The sequence below is a fragment of the Tetrao urogallus genome, assembly GCF_951394365.1.
Source record: "Tetrao urogallus genome assembly, chromosome: 3".
NCBI lineage: Eukaryota > Metazoa > Chordata > Aves > Galliformes > Phasianidae > Tetrao > Tetrao urogallus.
The window spans coordinates 25,893,751-25,916,666 of NC_136815.1; the positions used below are offsets into that span (position 1 = coordinate 25,893,751).

Sequence of the window (22,916 nt, forward strand, 5' to 3'; positions counted from 1 at the left end):
AGTCTATGGCCTAGTTTACTAGCTGTATTTGCATTGTATTCACATTGTTAGTGTTCCTTTCCTCACCATTCTGATACTTCTAATCAAATGCACATTTTGAAAGTAAGTGCACTAATGTTCTTGGGAAGCCCCAAAACTGTTCTCATCATTCACTGTGAACTGCAACAACCATGAGACCTTTTTACCAGGTACCATAATCTTCAGAATATTGCCCAAAGCAGAGAACCCTGGGACCTCAACTTTCAAAGCATTTCCACTTGCTTGCTGACATGGTTCCATAGATTTCTGTTCTCATTCTCCTCACCTCACTTTTGTAGACAATCATGAAGTCAGACAATACTGAGCCCCACTACTGAAGAGCAGAACAAATACATTGGTATTAAGAGAAGTAAACTTAAAAGTTAAAAAGAAACCATAATGCCTTTTTGCATAAACTTTTTGCCGCAGGAATACAAGGCAAAACCACAGGTCTAATTACCCATCTACTGTAAAGAAGGCTCTTTGTCTCATCATTAAGTACCTGTGAATGTTAATGCTGCCCTGTGCTTCCATGCGGGATCATTACATCTCTGTCTTGCTGCAGCACATAAAGAGTAAAAGCCACAGCCATCTATCTTCTTGAAGAAGTTGATTTCCACTTACCAATGTGCTACACGTCTGGTTTTCAAGAGACAGAATTTGACCACTCCCTAGTTTTAGAAGTTGTTCTTACTTTCTCCAACCATAGTGAATTTTACTTTTAGATAAGTCCACACATCTTACTGTGATCATCTCCCCTATCTGTTCGCTGCCTGCCTGCCCAGTTTTCTCCAACTCTTCCTGAGATCTATGAAATTCATCTTTTTCCTTCACGCATGACCAATATGAAAAAACATCTGCTTCTCCCTCTTAGCCTGATCAAACACTATTTAGCTTCTTCAAAATTAACACTGCAATTTGTAGGCTGGAGAACAGAAAAGGCAACTGCCCCAGTGATCTCAGAAATAATCAAATCTATTCCATTTTGATGGACTTTTATTCTTTTTCTCCCATCCTGCAGAATATTTGCAGTTCTTGGAAAAGGAAGGACAGGGAGCTGTTTCCTCAGCTACTTTATTCTGGAAGACTGCTAGATGTGGCAGGTTTTGTAAAAGCAACAGTAATTTAAGTAGAAGGATGCTATCTTCTCCTGTGAGTCTGACACTGATTGTGTTTTCAGTCAAAATACTATCTCACATTAAAATATAAAATAATAAATATAGTTTATTTACATAGCAAGCATTTCTGATATCTATTTTTTAATTATTGTTATACATTAATATATATAGACAAGCATTAGGCTTTAAAAGCACAGAGACGTTGGTCTACGGGAAAAAGGCTTTGAGACAGTGGGATCAAACATCATGCAAAACAAGCCAGATTTCAGCATGTTCTATTGGAGGCAAGATATGTTATCTAATGATCATAGTTAGAGATTAGCACATTCCTTCTGGAAAGATGGATTTCTCCAGCTGTCAGATTGAAAAACTCAGGCCTAGAGAGATGATACTAATGTAAAACTGCCCATGAAAAGGACAGAATGCTCATGTCAATCAGTTCTTGTGATCCCAAATATTCATCATAGGATGCTGTATAACAAGGTCACAAAAAAATGCATGACAGCCCAATTCTAGCTGTAAAGATTGTGTCATAGAAAACCTCCAATTTTTTCCATAATCAAAACAGAACCCTAAAAAAGTGCTGAGGAGTGATATTGCACTCATAAAATGGGTTCCCACATGCTTATCTTTGATGTGGCTGAAAACAAGACATTTTCCCTGAACACCTGAAGAAGGAATGTAAATTGAGAGATTTCAGAGGGAATATGATCTTATTACTTTCCATGGAGGGAGTATTAGTAATACTCAGGCCGATGAGACTAAGGGAGCAGACTTGACATCGTACTCACTGCAATACAAAAACTCAACTGCTACTTCAAAAGCAGCACAGACTGCAGAGCTACACTGTGATTTGTCCATAGGCCCAAAATATAAGAAATGGTCCCACTGTGCACAGTGTGCTCCTTGCAAAAAGTCTATCCATGCACTCTGCAGAACAACACAGGGAGACCAGGGCAGCTGGGAAACAGAATGCAGAAAGGGGAACTGCCCACAGAATCAGTCTGCACAAATTCATGATCAGGCTGCTGCCACAAGTTAGCACCATCATTCCTAAGAAATCCTATAAAGAGAATAAGATTTTAATTTGAATATCTCAGATTTTTATCAGAAATAATTTAAGCACAAGTCATAATAAAAAAAAAAAAAAAAAAAAAAAAGGAATAAACAGGCTTCAACAGAGCACTAATCTTCATCTCTTCTTTGTATCTTGCTATCTTTTCTTACTCTCTCTTTCAAAGGTAATACTAATAATTTGCCCAGTCTTCATGTTATATTGAGTACCTTGAAAGTGAATAAGGAGGCCAAGTACTAGCCATAAAGAAACCAAAGTGTGAAAACACAAAGCAAGCAGAAGAACACATAGATCAGTTGTGTTGCTTATACTGCCCATGTCCCAATTTGCTCCACTTTACCCTATTCCTTCATGGTCGTGTCTGCTGAAGAAAACAATGTTACAGAGCTTCTGGTTTAAAAGCCATGCTGATGAACAAAAACCTTTCATATTTCACACATCTGAAGTAGTGACATGAGCACTCAATTTCTGTTTTGCAGCACTGCTTAACTTCTTTTTGAAAACACAACAGACATTACTGTGGATTCCTTCCCTACAAAGAAAAATTTGAACTCTTTACAACAAAATCTGAAACTTGAACAAAATAATTCAGAATTTTTCTCATGGTCTTTCTAGCCAAGCACATTGTGTTTAACAAACTGTTTTATTTAACATGAAAGAATGGGTCCTCAAGTCTGCCCCTTATCATTTCGATTACTCCAGTGAAACGTCCAAGGAATAAATTTGGACATAGAATAAATCTCATTTAAACAAATGTAGTCCAAACCTAACAAAAGTGTGATTAGTTTGAATTCTTCAAATATACATACCACTTGAATGATTTTGTCTCTTCATCCCCCATTAAAATCTATGTCCATTTAAATAGAAAATTTCAGATCAATATGTGTATCTACTTCTTGCCTGCCTCAGGGATTTCCATAAAGTGAGACAGCTGGTTGTTTCCTGCCTAGCTGCATATAGTTATCATAGGGATACCTTCTCAGACCAGCATGATGTTGGGGCTACATCGGAGGCTCCCAACAAGCAACATGAATTCAAGAACATGAATTCACTTCTCACACGCTTGTCAAGGACATCTTTTAGTCTGATCTTTAGGCGTGACGATGGTGATTCATCTTCATTGTTGATAAGCATAATTACTTCTGGAGCAATTAAAAAAGTTACAGTTCTTTCCATATACACCTTCTTATTCAAGAGTGCCAGTAACCTGGATGCACGTACATCTGCGTCTTTAAATTTTCAAGCTTCAGGAAGACTCACAGCAGTAAAGAACTAAGCTCAGATACCTATTTCTGATATCTATTATTTGATAACTATTTTGATGCAGAGGATGAACAGTGACTTAGAGAAGAGGCTGTCAATGAGCTATACAACATGGCTGAATGTCTCATGTCTGCATTTCTGCTTTAGAAGGAGGGATTACTTTTTAGCACTGAAATACCACATATGTCTTAGCCATAGAAAATAAAGCATAACTCCTTGTTTTCCATTCCATACAGATGAAAATTCTTTTCCCCTTAAAGGGTTTGTTTTTTTTTTTTTCAGCTAAAAAACAAGGATCCAGGGCTTTCTGCTCTCATTGCACTTAGCACTACTACCCCCACAGAGGAAATATGCACACAGAAGTGAGATGTGTGGGATGTTATGACTACCATGACCCATGTTCTTGAATTCATTCATATCAGTGATTAATTTTTCTTATAGTTACAGAAAGCTGCAAGCTAAAGGCATAGAAGGGCATTTGTAAAATAACAATGAACATGGCCAGAAGGCAGGGAACACATTCTGAATGCTGACTCACATTTCCTCCCTTGCTGCCTTCAAAGCTCTTCATATTTACAGTTAGCAGCTCAATCTACAACACCAGTGCCCTTGCCACCCCCATTCTTAAACTTTTTCTTTTTCTTCTACTCCTACATTTCTAATTTGTTTCGGACTCTTGCAGAGCCACTGTGTTCTTGATTCATCCATTACCTCAGACAGTCCCTTAGGCACTGCAAGAGACTCCACAAAAAGACTGCTGGAGTAAATCTGAAACAGAGTGAAAACAGTCCTGGGCCTAATTTAGATGACATTTTACTAATTATGAATAAATATACTATGGAACCACCTTCATGAGTCAAATTGCACTTTTTTTAGAGGTTACTTAGTCTGCAAGTTCAAAAGAGCATCCTTCAAAGGATGAGGCAGATCTTAGCTTCACTTACAGAACCCAAATAGCTCCTTCACAAAATGTGACTGGGAAACCATCTCACAATTTAAAAAACCCTGACATTCTATGCCCCAATTTTTCATCATCATTAATTTCAAGAAAGATATAGCCTACTCGAAGCCCTACCATATACAACTTAGTTGTCTTCATAAAATAACCTATTTTCCAGGGTATATATTACAGAACTGACCAGAGAAAAAGTAGTAGAAAGATATTCATACATTCATTGTTTTCTCATATTTGCATGCATGAGGAAATTGCCATTTTCACCATTTTCAAAGGTAGGAGACACTGGGTATTCCATCAAAACCCTGTCCTGCAAAGTCAACAATGTTATGCAACTTGTATTCTTGCTCAGAATACAATCATTTCTTAGATATAGACTACTTACTGTTTCTGTTTTAGATATTTACTTAAGATTTGAGATAAATAAACCTTAGTGAATTAAACCTGCCTAAGAAGAAAGCACAATTGAACACTACGTCCTTATCTCTACAGCTAACACTGTGTTGGGTACTGGTGGTCAAACAAGAAGCTATCACAGAATCACAGAATCACAGAATCACCCGGGTTGGAAGGGACCTCAAGGATCATGTAGCTCCAACCCCCCTGCCTAGCAGGGCCACCAAACATACACATTTAGACCAGGTTGCCCAGGACCCTTTGAGGTTTCCTGGAATGACCTAGCTAGGAAGAAAATACATTTAATCAAGCATTTTAAAAATAAATACTTCTTTTTTTTTTTTCAAACATAAGAACCACCATAGGCTTTCTGATTGTAATTCTGAGTAATTAGAATTATACGTAAGATAACCTATGTCAAAATCAGAACTGTATACGTGCATCATAGAAAGTATTAACTCATCTGAATCCTTTCACAATATGGCTGCAAATGAGAATAAAAAGCATGAACTCTACATGGAACACATGGAAATTCCACAGCCAACACACTGCCTATTTGAAGGAAGAATGCAAGGTAAGGAGACAGTCCAGAAGCACATCCCCTGTCACATGAGTAAGCTCAGCAACACCCTCCTGTCCTAGAAAAGAGTAACTATGAATTCACTCATGGCACAGACACTACAGCACTTTGTATTTTCACAGCTGAATCTAAATTACCATTCAGAGCAATGGTTTTAAATACAGATTGAACTTCTCCAGCATAAAATCAACTTGTGAGGAAGTTGATTCATTTGATATTACAAAAACGCCAGTGCCAGAAAAAAAACAATCTCACTGGAAGAATTGATGTGGATCTCTCAGCCACAAACCACGTTTAAGATGTTATTTCCTCGCAGTCATATAAAATATTTTCAGTATTCTGGAAGTTCAAGTAAAATCTGAAAATCCATCCATCATCAATTTTCATGAGGATGTATTACAGAGGACATTGAAAAGTCTTTCTTGAAAGTTTTGTTCTTTTTTCATGCTCCCAAAACTGGAAAAAAAAAAAAAAACATGCAAAACCAAAATCCATAAGTACATGTATTTATTAACACTGGATTTTTAAATGCAGAGATACTGTTATTTCAACTATTGGCTTACAGTTCTGCTCCATTGTTCTTGATGCCAAAACAAAAGAGAAAGAACACCTTGATCTACTGCCTTTTGATCAGAAGAGTCAAACTGTGGATTCAGATATTTATGCACAAATCTCATTAATAGCAGAACCAATTATATTTGCACATGAACAAAAAATATGCCTCAAAAAAGCACTAAAAATTGAGAACTTTTTCTGTCTTAACAATCTACTAACAGAGAAAAGCTATCAGCATACATGGAGAAAATACATATACTTAGGATACTAAGATGAAGTTCTCAAAATCCATGTCACTTTGATTGCTACAACATTGAAAAACAAATTAGTGTTTTAATATGGACAACCAGTTTTGACACAAATAGAAATAGCTCTTCCTCAATTCCATAGTTTTATCTAAGTATGATTTAGTGAACGCAGTTTTCAGAATAGACCTTTGTTTACACCTGTCCTTTGTTTTATCAAGTTAAAAGCTGACTTCGAAATCAGTGGTAATGAAGCAGTTTGCTATCCTTACCTATTTTATATGAATATCAAATATCAACAGTGCTCTCTTTTATTAATGTGCATAACTGGTGCAGTTCAGAGTAGAACACGCTTAGTTTGAAAACAATTTCCAAAAAATATGGTTTTATTTTGAAAACAATTACTTCTCTTAACTGCAATCTCTTTAATTTGTAATAAGGCAAGCACCAAGAGACACAGGCAATAAGAAATTCTTTTATATTCATTAGTAACGTCTTCTTTCTTCCTTCATACTAATAAGAAAAGCTAATGCTAAAGCAGTTACAAAGAGCCAAACAGATTTTTTATTTCCATTTTAGTAGTAGGATTTTCAAATGTAAATTTTATCCTCTGAAAGTGAAATTCCCATCTCAAAGTTTCAGCCTCCAAACCTACAGCTGGAGTTCTGTATAAATACAAGAGGATCCGAAGCAAGACCACTTCCTAGTTCTAGAGATCACCTCACTGAAGGGCAACAAACCTGAGCCAGGTCCTAAAGGAATGATGCGCTCACCATCCTGAAATACCGAGGCTGAGTTGGGCGCCAGTTATCAACCAGGGGGAGATTAGGTTCGTTCTCAGCATTCTTTGATAAGCTACGGAGCTTCGCCATCTGCAGGAAAGCAAAATCAAAGTGTGGTCATGGAAATCTCTTGGGATAGAATCCATAAGCCCTGTAGTTAAAGAAAGAGGTCATCCAGATCCAGAAGCAGGAGATAAAGCCTCCTTCAAATTTTGAGGACGTTCTTCACCCTGTCACCACAATAACTGTACTCACCTTGTTTTTGTACAGTAATATTCTTAGAAATAATGAAGAGACAAAAATCAGGTCATATGTGAACTGCATTGTGAGAAATTAAGTACCATCACGTATGCATTATCTACAGAACTGACAACAGCTATGGAAACAGTAGGAAGTCCTCAGAATATGGCTCAGAATATTCTCAGAAATGGCTCTGGGCAGCCTGGTCTGGTGGTTGGTGACCCTGCACATAGCAGGGGGGTTGAAACTACATGATCATTGTGGTCCTTTTCAACCCAGGCCATTCTATGATTCTATGAATATGCGACTAGAACAGCCTAACAAACTTCTACTATTAGCCTATGTCCTAATAAACTTCTACTTTAACCCCACCTTAATGTCTGACTGTTTACCAGCAACCAGCAACTAGAATTGAAAGGTGTTAAAGGGTGTTAAGACTAAATGATAAACTAATTGATCACTTCTGCGGTGGGTCTGTAGCAGAGAATATATCTTGGTGCTGAGACAAATACATTAGTAGTTAAACCTGGATAATGACCTGGTCAAGATTTCAGATGGACTGTAAACAGGGTCTGCAGCTTTCTGGTCTTTTTTTTTTTTTTTTTAAATCAAGCTGTATTCTTTTTGAGAGATGCCATAACAATTCTGCCCATATTATTCGAACCCATATAATTCTCTTCCTCTACTGCTCTCTGATTTTCAAAACCATACACCCACTCACAGATACATTCTGTTCATTTGTTGCCACTGCCATGTATGACATTAGACAGCATATCAGCTGTGATTCACACACTTGACATTTCCCTTTCCCTGGCTTACTGTGAAGAGGATGCATACATTTCTCCTTGTGCACACCTGAAAACTTATCCCCACGCATATCAGAAGTTAAATTTCCTCACAACTAGCTTCAGAATGCTGATGTATCTACATTATATAGCACAGAGTTCAAGTCTAATAGAAGCAGAACTTCTGTCTGGGCTGTTAATCCACATTCACCACATCTCTATTCATTCTAGCTTATGGGCTGGGCCAGCTCACGGATCTCAGTGTTGTCCCTCACTGCCTCACTGTACAGCTTAGAAAAAGCATGAGCAATGACAGAATCACATTTACACTCAATATACATCAGATGGATTATGCATCTGAAACTAAGTTTCCTATTTCAAATGAAAAGTAATTTGTATGGGAACAGTAGGATATGAAAATAGTTCATCACTTCTGCTAATACTGAAAAAGTACTGCTAGAGAAGATACTGGTGGTTTTTATTATGTTTTGGAAGATGGGAAAAAGATCTACCTACTGAGCAAAAAAAATAGCATATCCAAGCTAGCTCCAATCCTCTGCCATGGGCAGGGTCATCATCCATTTGATCAAGCTGTCCCCCACCCAACGTGGCCTTGATACTTCCAGCTACATAAGGGTGAAAAAATGAGTCTGCAATTGGATAGAGGAATTCCAAAGTTAAATCCTACCCTTTAAAGAAAGTTAACCTGAACATCCAGGCTGCCCACACTACATCTATCATAGAAGTTTCCGATGAACTGATTTTTCCTGCAGAGTACTGTTTCTCAGTGACTGTATTTATCCTTGTGGCTAATATGCTACTACCAGCTAGCTGCAAAAACATCCAAGTGATGCACATGCACTTAAAATAAATACTAAATAAATAAATACTGCAATGACAGCACACTTTCCAGGATTAGAAGTAATTGGTAACGTGACTGGTTTTTTTATTAATGCATCATATGGACTGCAGACACTGGAGTAAGAAGAGTCTATTGTACTTGCATATGGCACCACATACACACTGATAATTCTGCCTGTAAAAAGTTATCTCAGGAAAAAGCCAATGTCCCATCTCTGTGTAGAAACTTTCTTTTTATCTTAAATGCTCTTTTTTTTTTCCCCGCAGTAGGACTAGTTCCATATCTGCCTGTATATCTCCCAAGACTCACTAACTTCAGATAAGCTTGGAAAAAGACTACAGTTCAAACAGATCAGTGATCCAAACGTCTTCTCAGAGAGCTGGATCAATGATATGATTAGCCATCCCTTGCAAAACTCATTTTAAATTAGAGATGCTCAGCAATGACTACCTCTTCCCCAACAAAATTTGTAGTTTGTCATCTATGATATAAATCTCTAAGCAGATTTGTTAGTAACCAGTCAAAGCATATCTGTATTTTTCACACAAGCACCAGCTTAGAAATATTCTGTGTATTTTAGTTTTCGGATGGGCAGAGAAACAGAAGATGGATCAAATAAATAAGCTGTGAAAATTACACTGTAAGTTATATGAGTACATTACTATGTTTCACCTCTTGCCAGCTAAGGTTCACACCACACCTGAATTCTATTCTTTGAAAGATAAAAAGCCAGATAAATACATAGAAGCAAATAGATTTTTTGTGATATATGCCCATCAATCAATACAGTGAAATTCCTTATCATCTGATGATCTAAGATGAAAAGTTGTGTCCACATATAATATCTACATAACATCTGTCACTTGATTAATGTTCAACTTCTCACTGTGCTGAAATATTAAAAAAATCTTAAATCTTAAAATTTGTGCTATCATACCTGCTAATTAGAGGAATAATCTCAGATTTAAAAAATTAGTACAATCACTGGGTGATGAAAAAGGGCATTCAAATGTATATAAACGAGAATGAGGGGGAATGAGCATTAACACAAACACAACTGTTGGTGTAAAGCCAACAACCATCTTTAGCTAAATGTTTCATTGTTCTGATTTAAATGGTCACAGAACACAGGCTAATGGCTAGAGCTTTCCAATATTGGGTCTTGGGAAAAGCGGGGTTTAGAGCTCAGTGTGAAATAAAAGGTGCAAACCACGTCCAGCTCTTTCCTTTACTATTAACAAGAGTTAATACCAGGAGGACACAGACAGGGAAACAAAAAGAGGACAGCCTCTTTTCTTCAGCTGATGTCACAGAAGGTCTTTTGTCTATGGGAGCAATAACTTTCTGTAGTATTTACATTCTACAGTAATTACTATAGTAATTACTGCTTGCTATCAATCCTGCCTCCAACTATTATTAACTCTTAACATCTCCATTGTGTTACAACTTTCCAGATTTATAAAGCATGCTGATAACAGCTCATTTAAGCCCCTTTTCAGATGGGGACATTGAAACAACCAGTTTTGTTTTATTATCTTGGCTCATGATGCCAGAGGCGGATATTGGCGATATGATAGTAGAGGCTGAACTTTCTGTCAGTATTCCATAACATTCTGTTGGCAAGTGACAAATTGCAGCAGAGGGGCAATCTGACAAAATGGCGTCTGACATGGAAGTGCGTATGAAGCAAAAGTGTGTCACTGAGATCCTCCATGTGGAAAAATTGGCACTCACTGACCTTCACGGACATTTGCTGAAGTTTATGAAGATCAAGCTGTGGGTGTGAGCACAGTGAGATCGTGGGTGGTGTGTTTCAGCAGTGGAAACAGTGGGTCACCTCTGCTAATGCAGATTCTTATCTGCATTAAGCATTTAAGCACAGTATGAAGGCTCTTGTTCATCGCTGGCAAAAATACATAGTTAATGGTGGTGACTATGTTGAAAAATACTGTTTTGTAGATAAAATTTATTCTATCTAATACTGCTATTGTGTTCTTTGTATCTCTTGTGGTTTCCATGGAAATAAATAGGAGGCATTACTTTCAGAGTGACCTACATAGTTTCAAAGGCATTCGATTCTTTACTGTCCTTTTAATCACGAAACTTCTCACATCCAGTAAGCAGATTCACTGCCAAAAGAATCAGATCAGCTTACAGCATGCAACCAAAATGAAGTGAGTAAAGTATTATTTGCTGGATGTTTACCTGGTCTGAGCTGACTATGATAGGCTCTCGAAGAACAATCCAAGTGATGCACTCTTCACAAGGTGGAGTAGTGAAAGAACCGTGGTATGTCCAGTAGTCATGAGATTTAGGGAAAAGAATTGAAGGATCAAAGTTTGGAAAAGGAGCTTCTTTCCCCTTTAAAGAACAACAACAAAAAACAATACACAAAAAAAAATTCAACAGCTCTAGTCAAGATTAGGTAAAGATTCAAGCCCGGCATTTTAAAAAACAGCATGACTCTTGTACATTAAAAACACATACATGGTCTGAAAAAAGCACACATATAAACAACACTATCACGGAATCATAGAGTTGCCTAGGCTAGAGAACACCTTCATCATCAAGTCCAACCATTAACTTGACCTACCAAGATCCATCACTAAACTTCGTCCCTTTGTCCATGTCCAGACATTTCGAATACTGATACAGTGCAAAGGCAACTGGACTGAATAACCCTCACAGATGGAGAATGACACAACTCCATGGTACTACTTTTTAAACTTGACCTAATTCATGTAAAGCAGCATTCCGTACCAAAGTGTTTCACTCCTTTCTGTGCAGAAATACTCTTCTTTCTGGCCTGCTTTCTCATGGCAATTCTGCCTATGTTATGAATTGGGTTAGGTCACTATACAATGAAGTAAGATGTATTTTAGATTTTTGATATTTGTGTTGATAACAAAGAAAACAGCCTAGCAAATGTATACTAATGGTGAGATTCTAATCACATGAAGTTTTCTGAGACACAGATGTTTAGTTAGTGGCACCATTAGAGAACCATTAAGCAGACTATCTCAAGGCAGAGTGAAGTATTTTCCAAAGGTGCCCTTTCTTCCTGGCCATCTACTTCAGGATTAAGATTGCATGTCTAGTTTTCAGGAGAGTGAATCTTGGTTGAATGATTCTCATTTACACAAAGTGTTGTAAGGCCCACTAAAGCCAATAAAGGCTCTTATGAGAGCAGGAAAAAAACAACTTTTCTTGCTAAGGAAAGTTACCCTTGATTTTATTCACAAGTATACCCTGGCAATGTTGCAAAGTTCAATCTGAAAACTACAAAGTCGTGCTTCCTGATGTTTTTTTATCCTGAGAATTCCCAGCAATCTTCTTATTAAAACAGTACAACATTGTTACCTTTGTTTTGATAGCATTTATTTCTTCAAGAATTCTTTTCATCTCTGGTTTGGGTGTTTTCCCTACCTGTAAAGAAGAAACAATGAGCTATCCAAAGAGTTCTGCTTATCATTTCTCTTCTTTTTGATATTCTTTACATGTGCATCCAAACACAAATCAACTATTAAATTATAATGCATCGACCAAAGCTATAACTCCTACCAGATAAGATACATCTTCTGTCTGTACCTTCTGTCTGTACCCCAATGGGTATTGTGATTCAAATGAGGAAATGACATCAGTATAGAAGCTCAGCATTGCAGATAATTTTGCAATGCAGTAATTCCTCTTGACATTGTATTTTAGCCTAAGAAAGGCAAAGAACTCTTCAGATTCAAGTACAGACTTAGGAAGAGTTTCACTCTAGTTTAAAATTGAGACATGATCATATCCACTGTTGACAACTGCTGATCTCAGAAAGATGCTGATCTGTTTTAACTCCAACATACATTAATTAAACAAGATATAGAAAAGGCCTGTGTTTCAAGCTAGGACTTCATGCCTTCAAAATAATTTCTTTTTTAAGGATGAGTTACATGTATAGTCTATGAGTTAGTTTTGCCTAGGAAAAAGTTCACAAATAGCCGAGAAGCAATACCTGTCCTTGAAATCAGCCTATGACTAGCACAACAAGCAGCTGACTGCTGTAGGTCCAAGGGCCACTACTGACACTGTGTCCCCAAAGCAGGGGAAAATACATCTGGATTTACAGCTTCCACCAGCCACTTAGTGACACTATAGCTGCTGGGACAAAGTACTAGACACCATTTGAAATAACATGACTCATACTCTGTAACTTGAAAAGCATGCACTACTGAAAGTCAAGCCCTTCAGTGTGATATGAACTCTAGAAAATATATTCAGAAGGTTTTGTTTTTTTAACACTGCAAGAATAGAAAACTCTACAGTAGCAGTACAAAAGAGGAACAAGAGCTTCTACTTACTTGCAAAAAAATGGCCAAAACAGCTATACCATCTGTTCTTCTCACAGCATCAAGGTAATTACTGTATTTTGGATTCCAGTGTAATAAGTGTAGCTGGAAACAAAGAGATATAAAAACAGATCCATTAGTGAGTTGTAAGCCACCAGAGGTTACATTTAGAGTTCTTCATGTATGTGAGAAATTTTGGGGCCACAAAGAATGAGGAGTAGGCCTCCAAAAAATCAGACAATTGAAACATGAATTATACCAATCACATTATCATTCAGAATATTATTTTTATTAAAAATAATCTACAAACACCTCAGTATATAAACAGCAAAGAAGAACAGAAGTCTCATCTTGAAGCTAAAGAAGAGAAACACATTTGAGTAGGCAGGCAGATTACACATGTATATCAGAAATGATCTACCTATGTGATTCATCACAATTTTTTACAAATTACAGCAATTTTAGCAAAGAATTCATAAGAATATATGCTATGTATATGATTGATCTACAGTTCTTATCTTCTCTTACCATCCTCAAGGCAGAAAATCAAAGTAGCATATATTCTTATTTCTGTGGCCACAATTCTTTGCTTTCATGAAGACACTACTCTTTCAGAATGGTGTTTTACTAAGTTTGCATTGCTTCTCAGTAATTCAATCTTAATGTCCTATGTTTCAAGCCACAATGGCTTGAAAACATGGGAACTTTTGTTTGACACAATATTTTTCTTTTCTTGCGTTGTGAATGAAGGAATTACTTTAGCTTAACTCACAATTATAAAAATCCATGGATGAAGAAAATGTCACAGATAAATAAAGTTAGACCTGCTCAAAAAGCAGACAAATCTTAATTCTTGCCTCCCTCCTCACTCTCCCCCAAGATAATGACAAATATTACTTTATACCTTATTTTAAAGTAAGAAGTGGTGACACTTACCTCTCCTGCATATCTCACTCCATTCACAACATGCTCAGAGCCATGGTCATCAGATGAACCCCAATGAAAGTGAAGCTGACGCAGCCGGTAGACCCCCTGAAGTGGCCCACCTCTCAACACTGCAATTGACAATCTGCATCAGCATTAGATTCAGATATATTTCAGCTTACTTTCAAGAAATATATAGCTTTTTAAAAATATTTACATACAATTACTGTACAGAAGTCCTGCATTCCCAGAGTACCATCTACATTTCGGAAATTTGCAAGAGCACTTCAGGCAAACATTTTCAGCCACAAGCACTTGCAGTCAGCAAGTGTCTAGGCTTTCATTATAGTCAATTGAGATTACTTTTTTAATTCTGCTGCATAAACATGAGCAGCTGGGATATGCTGAAGGTGTCTGCACAGGGCTGGCAGATATGATACAAGATCTGTAGGAGAAATGTACACTTCTAGAGCAGCACCTGGAGCAAAGTGATACACATTATGTCATCAAAAACAGCACAAGATACCTATTGTTTAGGTAACTGAATTAAGCTCCTACTCAGAATAATTGAGCTGCTAAAGTAATTCTGCTTGCTTTAATCGGACACTCAGCAGATGGTGACCTGAATTGCTCTCTAGACTCTATTGATTCAGAGTGACTCCACCTCCAGTGAAAAAGAGTGATTTTAGATATGTAGCTCACCTACATTTAAAAGCCCACACAGGACACCTAAGTTTAGGTGTCTTAATTTCCTTCTAAATTCCGTCTAATATTTACCTATGTCAAAGCACACAGAAATATCCAGAAACTCTACAGACTGCGCCTGATACTGCAGACAATGACTAATTTGTTTAAAAAGCTAAGAAAACATTGATGCAGCTTCTGCTATAATGGCCACTTCTCCTGGCTATGGTAGCAGCAAACGAGCCAGAAAAGCAGTCACTGAGAATGCAAGCTATTGTCCTAAAAAAAAAAATTCAGCCTGTGACAAGCAACAGTCATTCCAAATAATCTCAACATTTACACAGCAATGGAAGCAGACGGTTTGAAAATAACTCACACTAAATAGGGAAGAACTTCTCAACATTCATCAAATATTAATTAATATTCAATTCTCATTTGTATTATTTGGAGAGAAATTAATAAGCATTCCATTCAGCAGTTCTCAGGAAGTGGCTTTTATAGGTTAACGAAAAATATCCTTAAGTCTGGAAAGATAAGGAATAAAATCGATGGTCACCACAAGAAATAAAGGACTAAGAACATAAAGAATGCTTTTTACTGAGTATTAAGAGCACGCTGATACTCTCCACAAATGCCTTTTACTTGTTCCACAGACATGCAGTCCCATGACTAATGCTGATACAGATACAGTAACAGTAGTAGCTAATAAGGCCATCAATCCTCCATTAAAATAGATCTGTAAGACCAAATAATCCAGTTTAAGACCAAAATGTGCCATTATTCATGCAGATGGGCCATCAGCAGACATTTTTGATCGGGTGTTGTGTGAAGCTCTGTTACCTCATGTCAACACACTGCTGCTTCACTCCTCTATAAATAGACTGATTTTTACTTAGGACATTTTGAGCAGACAGAATGATGCAAAGGTGGTGATAGCTATAAATCAACATTTCTCCACAAACAAAAAGGTGTTTTGTTTTTTTTTCTGTTTCATTGCAAGTGAATTGGCCAAGAAGGCCAGTGGCATTCTGGTTTGTATCAGAAATAGTGTAGACAGCAGGAGCAGGAAAGTGATTCTCCCTCTGTACTCAGCACTAGTGAGGCCACACCTTGAGTACTGTGTTCAGTTTTGATCACTACAAGAATGACATTGAGGCCCTGGAGCATGTCTAGAGAAGAGCAATAAAGATATGAAGGGTCTGGAGCACAAGTCTTACAGGGGAATGGGTGAGGGAACAGCTGTTGCTTAGTGTGGAGAAGAGAAAGCTCAGGGGAAACCTTATTGCTCTCTACAATGATATGAAAGGAGGTTGTGGGGAGATGGGGGTCGAACTCTTCTCCCAGCAATAACAGCAATAGAACAAGAGGTAGTGGCTTCTAGTTGTGCTTGTGCCAAGGGAGATTCAGGTTGGATACTAGGGAAAATTTATTCTCAGAAAGAGTGGTAATGCACTGGAACAGGATGCCCAGGGAGGTGGTGGAGTCACCATCCCTGGAGGTGCTCAAGATACATGTGGATGTGACACAGAGAGACATGATTAGTGGTCATGGTGGGAGTGCATTGACAGTTAACCAGATGATCTTGTAGATCTTTTTCAACCTTAATGATTCTACAAGTGCGCAGTATATAAAAAGGAAATATATGGAATGATAATTTAAATAGAAATTACCACAGTAAATGAGTCTTCTATGCTTTAAGAAGTGTAAAATATAATAGTTGCAAGAACTAAGTTTTCTAATATCTGGAACAAAACAGTCCAAAGCAATGTCTGTACAGCTCCAAGTTAATGAAAGGAATCTTCATTTTGGTTAAAACACGGCTTGGAACATAAATTCTAAAGGTATCTCCATTCTCCTGGGATTTTATTTTTGGAAAATGCTAATAAACTCATACAATATACCAGTTTGGAAAAGAGTATGAGATCAGATCCAGAAAAAAAAAAAAAAATCTTGCTTTCTACTCTGTTCCTCATGAGCAGCATAAGACAATGGGCTAAACATCTCTTCTCATTCCTAGTGTGGTCAGCTGTGCAGGTACTTGCCCCAGAGAAAGCACAGGAGGATGCAGCCTAGACCAAATTATGCCTACACAAACACCTTTCTTGGTGGAGGTGAAGACACCCTATGGAAGTGGAAAAACATTTGATTCTGCACCAAACGGAATCACAGAATCACAGAATCATCAAGGTTGGAAAAGACCTTCAAGATCACCCAGTCTAACCATCCACCTATCACCAATAGTACTCACTAAACCGTGTCCCTCAACACAAAATCCAAATCTTCCTTGAACAGACTCATGAAGCCAGTTGTGTTTATAAACAGGGCAAGAACTAACTGCTCTTACAAGGTTCACCATTCTCACATGCTGCCAAATCCATAAAGTGGATTCCACAGCGAAATGAAATTAGTAAGGCATTACTGCAAGACAATTGAAGGCCGTAGCCTCAGAAGGCCCTTAGCAGTTCAAGCATTTATAGCTTCAACAGTAATGTAGAAGTCCAAAGCCAACAGAAACTCGATTACTAAATCCCCTGAACCCAAGCTCTGCACTGCTCATTAACACTCAATAACTTCATGAAAACACTACAAATGATAAAAGTGCTAAGCACCAAAGGAAGAATTTATCTTTGCAGCCTTTAGCGGTATGCAGTATACCATCCAGTGGTATGCAGCATAGCTACTGGGGCACACAAGCATTGGAATTAAGCCGTGCTATTTCTGTAACATCTACTGACTTGTTCTAGTATCACTTCAGCACCCAGGATTTAACCAAATCTACAGCATGCATGGAAACGCTTGCCAGTTAAAGTTACTGGCTTTTGTCCTTTTTGTAGAAAAAGTCAACAAATATGTTTATCCATCAGAAGTTGATAACAAAATATTATTTTAACAGAGATAAATGAGATTTCCTACAAGGTGGTACTCTTAGAAATGGTGTCCACAAGAGCTAGTCATGCTAAAGAAAGATAAGCAACAAGCTCTACTTACAGTAACAGTCTGCCTTTGATAAGAAAGCAAGAGATTCTGCAAAAAGCATCCAGGCAGCCTTATAAAAAGTGTGCCTGCACAGTGGTACACCAAGCCCTTAAATGCCAACCATCCGAAACTCATTAAAAGGATAAGCAGGAATCCTCTTTGGCCAGTGAACTTCCATGAAGTACATTAAAGAGATAACAAAAGCACCATTTGACATAGCCTTAACCTATCTTTCTCCAGCTGCAGGGTCTGTGTTCCAGAAAAAGACTTACACATCTTTACTGTTTATTTAATGATTGAACATTTGACCTAACCCATTGTCCATAGAAATGACAAATAAAGCTGCAGTCATTAGTGCTAAGAAAGTTAGAAGCTGCAGAACTCATGCAACATCATGATAATGGTCCTTCCAGTTAGATGGTTTCAGGATGCTCCTCTGGTGCTAATATTTTTAGGAATTCTAAAAGCAAAGAGACTCTGCTAGTAGAAATAATACTACAGTCCTGTTTCAAAACAAAACAGTTACTGTTGGATCTAAAGGAATATCTGACTTGCCATTCCAGCCAATAAATGTGGCAGTGGTGTGTACCTGCTAAACAGGTAGGCTGCCGAAGTACTCGAGTTTTGGTGCAGGGTTTTCTTGCAGCCGCCAAAAGGTGGCACAATGACCTTCTTCAACACAGGTATGGTAAGAGAGACAACTGAGTCCATAATGTGAATTAACTTTCACAGACAAGTAGCAGAGACACAACACAGCTCCAAAAGCAAGTATCTGTCAGAAATGCCTGGAGGCATTCAAGGCCAAGCTGGATGTGGTTCTGGGCAGCCTGGTCTGGTGGTTGGTGACCCTGCACATAGCAAGGGGGCTGAAACTACATGATCATTACAGTCTTTTTCAACCCAGGCCATTCTATGAAATGTCTTCAGTTATAAAGCAGATTCCTGAAGTAAGCCAATATTCATAAGCTGCAGGAGTAGGTCCGAAGATAAAGTGATAAGGCCTCTGCAACATAAAATGTTAATTACATTGGACCACACATTGGTCCAGAACATTCTTTCCAATAATTTGAGTTTAAAAAACTGTCCAAATGGTGCATATTTAAACTTCTCCTAGCAGAGGAAATACAATGAAAGTAAAACTCTGAAAGATCATTTGCAATTTACTTAGCAATAAGAAAGGGTATAGACCTATTTCATCCACCACTTATGAAAATCTAGATTAAGTACAGACACAAATATGCTCTAACCAAAAAAGTTACAGAAATAAAAGAAGCCCTTGTTTTCTGGCTAACTCAGAAATAATTTAGATAGATAGAATAATACATGAATGGATAGGTAGATAGAGAATGGTTTTGTTCCAAGGGATTGAAACATTCATTATGATTGTTATTATATAGTCTTATAGTATGCAGCAGGTGGTAATTTCACTGGGAAAATAGGTTACTATACATATCAAAAGAAACTTAAAACTTGTTCAAGTCAGTAGAAGCATGCAGAGTGGAATTCGTCCTGCAATTAACACTATATTAGAAAAGGAACACCACCTACAGACTGCAGATAATGGTGTAACAAAAAGGCCGTAACAGTAAACACTGAATGTTTCTTGCCTTCAAAGACATCAAAAATACACCTACTTTTCTTCCAATGAGTCACTATTTCTGAGATCAGAGCACAGCAGTTACTGAGTAGTTTTCTGGAAAAAAAAAATCAGCACATTCCAAACCTTTCTGCTCTTTCTAGCCAAAGTGTATGTATTGCTCTACCTATACACTCCCCACCATGCACAACTTGAGTAATTGTAAAAGTAACTGATGTTAATGCAAGAGATGCAATGACTGATATATCTGATGCTGTTCCAGCACGTAATGGAGATAGTAAAAAAAAAAGAAAAGGTAAGCAATGGTCACAGATCTTCACATATGCCACAGCAACATGTCGTTACTGATGTGTACTGCTATCTGACATTAGGAATAATATTTTATACAAATAACAGTAAATATTCCCATTTTGCTACAAAGTTAATCAAAGACTTCATACTCCTGAGTTATGAGTGTATTGACAAGTTCATCTTACATAACACATTTTTATACTCAGTTTTCATGAAACCCAAGTCATTAAAAAACCAACTTAAATTAATGCATGTAGATATTTAAGACCAACAAACTTATTAGCAAAATTTCTCCTACTAGTTATTGCAGTCAATCTTAATTATACTGTAGTGGTAAATGAAGCTTATAATATAATTAAATTTAAGTCTGTGCACTGCAGAAGACAGACTTTTAATATTTTACCAAAATGGACATTTTTTTCTTACCAACTCGTGCTATAAATAACACAATTCTGTTGACCTCAATAAAAGAATAAAGACAGAGGTATGCATTTGATTTTTTCCTTTTATCTCAGTACTAAAGCAATTCCATACTTCTTTAATGTAAGGTTTTTTCCTTTGAAATATAGCCAACAGTATCAACATGAAACTTCAGTGGTTATGCCAACAAGCCTAATACTTTTAGCACCTGTTGAAGAGAACAGATATAACTCTTCTAAATACATGGCCCCACTAACTCTTAAAAGGTATGCATTATATATGCAGCATACACTTCATCTTGTAGTAACTGTGAGTAATAAGATTAAGGATTTTGGACACCAGAACATTCTGGACATTGAAGATGAAGCACTGGAATTCCTCAGCCTTCTAATTAAGACAAAATCTCACAAATGCTAAGGGGCATTTTAACTGATTAAATAAAGTGATTAGGTGGCAACATCTGATCTGTTACTTCCTTTATTAGAAATCACTCAATTACAGTTTTCAAATATTGTGACTTCAGCCACATACACAATTACAGATATTCTTCTGTGCATCTCAGATAGCCTTGTATGGAATTCAGTCCCTACAGGCAAAGCCTGGACTCTGTACCCCTAGGAAGCAACACACCAGCACCAGCCTTTGCAATTGCAAAAATTTATGCTTCACCTTAATTTATCCTGCATCAAGCTTTTCTGCAGCTCTCTTCATTCCGTAGGATTTTACCTACAGGCTTCAAAAGTAGTCTCACACCTTTCCTGTCAGATGTGCGGGACGCTGTAGGCACAGAATTCAGCATGCCACATGCAGGCTCTACACAAGGACCTTCTGACAGCCATGAGCACTCAGAGTACTCTTTCACCCAATTTGAGAAATATATGCTGATGTACAACAACAGCTCAAGCTGAAAACAAAACTAACCTGATCTATCAAAAGAATCATCAAACACAACTCTGCAGGTTTTCCCATTATTGAGGATGGTCTTCGCTGCACCAGGATCGTAACTAGCAAACCAGGGCAGCAAGGAGCGGTCATAGTGCACTTCTTTGTTATTGATCTCAATGGGGGACTGATGGCGTCCTTTGGCAGTAGGGTAATTTTTGTGCCATTGATCTGGTCCTAGAAAAAAAAAATCAGAGAAACATCATGAAAACCTCTTCTAGCTCGGTACGAATTACATTGTTTCACAATGAATGGAAGGTTGGCACTGCTGAGCTATGGCAGTAAAAGTATTAATAAGTGGATTGCTAACAGCAGGCTGTTAGTCATGAGCTGACAAGAGCAGCACTGTGTTACAAGCGTTTAGATCACTGTAGCTGGACTATGACTGTACATTTTCATCTGAACCAAACTTGCATCACAAACTGCACTTTTTTTCTTATTAGGAGCCAGACAACACTTCAAGAGGAAACCAGAGGTGGATATGGACCAAAGTCCAGCAGCGCCCAGAAACATGATACGATACACCCATTGACCCCGCCATGACAACACGAACTCAACCGGAGACAAAGCCAGCGGCAGTCAGCTGTCAGTGCCGGCCCTGCACGCTGCCTGGCCCCGCGCCCTCTCACCGTTGTCGCCGTCGTAGCCCCACGGGTAATAGTTGGGGTTGATCATGGCGCCGCGCTGCCCCTCGGCGCCCCTCGGCAGCTCCGGAGGGACGGCGGCTTCGCATCACGGCGGCTTTTTATACGCTCCCGCCAACTTCATGCCCTTCCCCGCAGAGAGGAGCAACGCGACCCCGAGCGCCGGGGGCGGGGAGAGCCGCGTTCCCTCGCCCCGCCCGCCCTGGCCCCGCTGGGTGCGGCGCGTGGGATGGCGGCGTGGAGCAGCGCGGCGACGCGTGGGAAGGGCGGTGTCGCTCCTCAGCCGTCCTCAGACGCACGGGGATGGAATCGCTGCCCTGTGCTGGGAATGCCACCCAGGTGTGCTGCTGCCTGCCCCAGAGAGAGGAGGGTATAAAAGTGTGTGAAGCAGCTCCAAACTGTCAGAGAGCAGTCCAAATCCTTCCCAGATTTGGACAGCTTCAGGCCAGTACAGGTCTGGAGCTGTGGGCTCCATCAGCTCGGTTCTCCCTCTTGAGCAGGTGCTGTGCTTCACCTGTGTGCAGCAGTACAGGCCTGCCCTGCTGCTCTGCCCCCACGTTTCTCCAAGGTTGCTGGGCTCTTTAGGGCTGTTTCTGGAAAGCCTGTTGTCTGTAAGACTGCATCTGGATCAGTCAGACCGGGTGTCCCCCGGGTTAGCTGTGTGTTCCCCACCTGTGTGTATTAAAGCACAGATTCAGAGGTCAGCTGAGGATGAGACACCACGTCCAACAGCTTCTATGCACAAGCAGCTCTCACAGATTCACACCCATCCCCATAAAATTTCCACATATACAGCTGGAATCCAGCATGGCTCCCCAGCACACTGCCTGCCAACGTTAACATAAACAGCTTCCCCACTGCGTCTCAGTGGAGTTAGTTGTCCCTGGCCTTTATAAACGGATTGGGTCTTACTGCAAGGGTTCTTAGTGGAAATCCTGCCTGCTCCAAACAAAACCTTAATTGTCAAATTAAGCACAGGATCTGTTTGTTTTGCTTTAGCTCTAATTGTCTTTTCATTTAGCAGGGTGTTAATGCATCAAATTGCACTTAAAATTGTGAGCATACTTAGCATGCGTACGCTCCTTAGGTGACTTGTGTGTGACACGCAGAACTCAAATGGCTTCTAAGAAATATTTGTTGTTCTGGCACAGCAGGAATTATTAAGAGAGTTAGATAAGACAGACATGAGCACCAGTGCTGTAAAGTGAACCAAGGGACTAATGAGGCAGCAGA

The 22,916-nt window shown here is 38.7% G+C and overlaps 1 protein-coding gene across 1 annotated transcript; it reads right to left on the reverse strand.

The window, feature by feature from the left end:
- Nucleotides 1–6,957: 6,957 nt before the first annotated feature.
- LOC306944761 (carbonic anhydrase 3-like) lies at nucleotides 6,958–21,714 on the reverse strand (the record flags this gene model as incomplete). The annotated part of the gene is made up of 7 exons (XM_079533357.1): nucleotides 6,958–7,077; nucleotides 11,080–11,235; nucleotides 12,235–12,300; nucleotides 13,218–13,310; nucleotides 14,142–14,260; nucleotides 21,019–21,216; nucleotides 21,669–21,714. 7 exons carry the CDS (start codon nucleotides 21,712–21,714, stop codon nucleotides 6,958–6,960), a joined length of 798 nt encoding a protein of 265 aa, XP_079389483.1.
- Between the last annotated feature and the right edge of the window lie 1,202 nt (nucleotides 21,715–22,916).